The sequence below is a fragment of the Carlito syrichta genome, unplaced genomic scaffold, assembly GCF_000164805.1.
Source record: "Carlito syrichta isolate Samal-C Ts95f unplaced genomic scaffold, Tarsius_syrichta-2.0.1 Scaffold109679, whole genome shotgun sequence".
In the NCBI taxonomy this organism is placed as follows: Eukaryota; Metazoa; Chordata; class Mammalia; order Primates; family Tarsiidae; genus Carlito; species Carlito syrichta.
In genome coordinates this window covers 83,339-86,880 of record NW_007053775.1, presented here as the reverse complement: position 1 = coordinate 86,880, position 3,542 = coordinate 83,339, and the positions used below count along the sequence as shown (strand labels likewise).

The 3,542-nt window shown below is 58.4% G+C and overlaps 1 protein-coding gene across 2 annotated transcripts in view; it reads right to left on the bottom strand.

Annotated features, from left to right (window-relative positions):
- Positions 1-324: 324 nt before the first annotated feature.
- CLCNKA (chloride voltage-gated channel Ka) overlaps positions 325-3,542 on the bottom strand; it is a 15,574-nt gene continuing 12,356 nt past the window's right edge. For both annotated transcript variants that reach the window (XM_008068875.1, XM_008068882.1), the window contains 4 exons: positions 1,938-2,026; positions 1,709-1,792; positions 1,120-1,206; positions 325-792 (listed from right to left, as the gene is read on the bottom strand). In XM_008068875.1, the coding sequence (XP_008067066.1) occupies positions 745-792; positions 1,120-1,206; positions 1,709-1,792; positions 1,938-2,026 (308 nt within the window). In that variant the 3' untranslated portion in view covers positions 325-744. The remainder of the gene's footprint in view (positions 793-1,119; positions 1,207-1,708; positions 1,793-1,937; positions 2,027-3,542) is intronic.

Genomic DNA, 3,542 nt, shown 5'->3' with positions numbered 1-3,542 from the left:
TGAGAGAGGCCCCTCGGAGGATGCCCAGGCTCTCTGGACTCCCCAAGGAGCCACACCCGGGGACCCCATTTTACCAGCCATGGTTCAGCCAAGGAGTAAACGAGGGCTGGGGTGAAGGGCATGGGGTCCTGCTGATACACAGGGACAAGCATCAAATGACCTGGTGGGGGACCCTCTGTCCCCGACATCGCCCTGCCAGGAAGTGGAGCATCAGGAGGAGACCAGGGACCCAGGCCTGCTGTGCTCACGTGACCACCATGGCCCTCGCTCTGGGCCACAGGTATAGGGAGTTCAGGGGCCCCATCAACGCCCTTGGAGCTGACATGAAGGATGAGCACGGCTCTGGGGACCAGCTTTATTTTTCTCAGGGACCTCTGGATGGGAGTCGGACAACTCCCAGACAGCATGTGTCTGCCCTTGGTGACAGTGTACGCCAAGCTCTTTGTTCATGAATTTGGTGACCACTCGCTGGGCACCTGCTCTAGACGGGTTTTTTGTTATCTCACACTCTGAGATGTGTCCAAGGTGGGATTTGCCTTCCAAGGCAGGAGCCGTTATCCCACCCAGGATGGGACATGGTGAATATGAGACCCCCCTTCAGGGCAAGGTTAGAGCTGCCTGTTTTGCCAAGGAGCTGAGCCGGGCTGGGGGAGGCGGTGTCATGATGGGGGAGGAGTCAGGGTCTCTGCCCAGCCTCGCTGGCCAGGGCAGCTGGGACGCCCTGTTTCGTCGCGCCGGGCTGGCTTACTTGGGGGCTGGTGGATTTGCCAGGTTGGAGATTGCCTTCTTCATCTAGAGCAGAGGACAGGGGCGGGGGAGAGGAGACTTGGAGGAAGGAGGGAGGCAGATTGAGAGTGGGGCTCCAGCGTTGTTGGCTCCCCCAGTGGTCGATTCTGGGGTGAATAGTGGAGCCGGTGCCTCCCATTGCACAGATGGGACCACTGAGGCCCAGAGAAGGACAGGCTGGCCACAGAACAAGGTGGGGGTAGCCAGGCCCAGCGGCCATTCTGGGCCAGGAAGTGGGGCTCATCGATCCTATAAGGCCCCCCAAGTTTTGGATGGGAGGACGCTGGTATCTTTCTTCCTCCACCCCCCACCCCCAGCCGGGGTCCCTGATACCTCCACCCAGGACACGAAGCCCACAGCTCTGCCCCGCGACGTCACGAAGAGCGACTGAAGGTTCAACAGCTCAAAGAGGTTGTGTGCCTGGTTGGGGTAGCGCAGGAAACACTGGAGGGGGCGCCCACCTCACCCTCTGGCCCCCTCACTCCCCCAAATCCCGCCTGTCGTAGAGGGAAGACCCGGATCCCAAACCTGCAATGTCCAGCATGGCCACTCGGGGCCCCCAGAGTCCACACAAGGGACTGGGTGGGCCTCAGGCAGAAAAGACCCCATTATCCAGCAGCAGAGGTTCCCTGCCTGCCTCTACCCCACCCCACCCCATGTGCCGGGCTCTGTCCTGAGCGGCTAGGTCGTTTGTGCAAGATCACACAGGGAGAACGTGGTGGACGTGAAATTGAAACCCGTGTGCCTGGAGGCAATGCCACCGCGTGTCTCTGCCGGGGGGGCTTCCATTTCCCAAGCCCCTCCATCCCTGCTCTCTGCACCACCCCAGCGACCCTGGTTCTGAAGACTGAGTTTCCCGCCAGGCTCCTTCCCTCTGCCCCAGAGCCCTCGTGTGCCTGCATTCCCAGATTTTCCCCATCACCTGATGCAGGGAGGTCTCTGGGGACAGCTGCAGGGTCACCGGCTCCGTCGGGCAGCCCCCCATTAAGACGTCCTGGAGACAGCGCTGGGGAGGACAGAAGCGTTTCAGGCGACTGGACCAGGCTCCCCTTCCCCAGGCTGCTCCCGCAGAACAGTGGGCCCCTCCCCTCACAGCCCAGCTGACCCCCCCCATCCCCACATGAGGACCCGCACCCCTCGCAAGTGTCCACCTGCTGTCCTGGAGCCCAGGAAGGAGGCCCAGCCTGGAGGGCCTGCACCAACTGAGCCCTCCGCACGATGCCCACGAGGATCTGAGACTCTGGCAAGGGGAGAGGGAAGAGGGCGCGTCATGAAGAAGAAGGGATTCACATTTGCTGAGTACCTACTATGTGCCAAGAGCCGTGCTGGGTGTTCTCATGTCTCCGGGAACCTGAAAGCAGCCTAAGGGTCTGTTATAACTAGGACCACCCTTTTTACAGGATGGGAAACTGAGATTCAGAGGCACAGAGAAGTTCATTGTCTTGCCCGAGGTCACTGAGCTTCTAACGTGGAGGTCAGGGGGTAGGTAACGCTGCCAGGGGGCCAGGAGGGACCCTGGCCAGCACTGAACTCCCCAGGTTGCAGGGTTTCAAGGCAGAGACAAGTTGGGGATATCAGCACAATGAAGTCTATGTGTCAGGGCCGGGCTTTCTCCTTCATTTCCTCACAGAAGTTTCCACAGCTGGCATAACCCAATGATGGCGTGGACCCAGGAGGCCACCATGTTCTGGGGTCCTACTGTGTGCTGGCCTGGCAAGCGTCCCTCTAGGCCCAGAGGCATCACTGGAGTGCCCGGGTATTCAGCATCATGGGGCCCGCTTGGCATTTTAGATTTCTGTCAAGTAAAATAAAACCTTGACAATTAGGAATAATTTCCCTTCCCCTCTTAATAAGCACTTAAGGCTATTTCTTGGGTGACCCACGGGGTCCCACACCTGGGCCTGTGCTGGTCGGAGCTCTTTGCTTCCTGTGGCTCTGAGGGTAGAAAAGGACTTGGGCTTTGAGGCCAGCTCTCTTTGTTCCAGGAGGCTTCAAAGGCTCCTGGAAGCCTCTTGGTGGGGTTGTCCATCAGCAAAAATTTTCAGATGGGATATCTGGCAAGTTCTGCAGCATAATGCTCAGGGTGTTCCAGTGAGGGTGGGGAGAAGGGTCTGGCATTCAGAGCGGGGACCTCTGGCAACCCTCTGTTGATTCCAATTTTCCAGATGAGGAAAGTGCAGCTCACAGAGCTTAAGTGGTCTACTCACAGCCCTTCGACTCCCAAGTATCTTTTTCCCTCCTGGGGTGGCCATAGGGGTGACCCATATGGTTGTCCAGGTTGCTCATTGCACAAGGTGACTGCCCAAAGGGCAAGTGGGGACCAAAATCCAGCTGCGCAATGCTTGCCAAGTGTGCACCTTGTCTCATTTGCAGAAAGAGGACATATGAGCTGACAGCAGCCCTGAGTGGGCAGGGCTGGCCCCCCCGTCTTATCCTCTCCAGGCAGATACCGTAACTCAGCCCAGTGGGCAATGACACTCTGGATAATGCTTCCCCGAGACTTGGCTTATGTGTCTCGTGACAAGGGCCACCGTTCATTTGTCTTTAAAAAGATGTTTTTCAGCCGGGCTTGGTGGCTCAGCCCGTAATCCCACGCCTTTGGGAGGCTGAGGTGAGTGGATTGCCTGAGCCCGCGTGGGCAACTTGGCGAGACCTCATCTCTACAATAAATAAAAAAAATGAGCCAGGCGTGGTAGCGTGCGCCTGTAGTTCCAGCTACTTGGAAGGCTGAGGCGGAATGATCGCTGGAGCCCAGC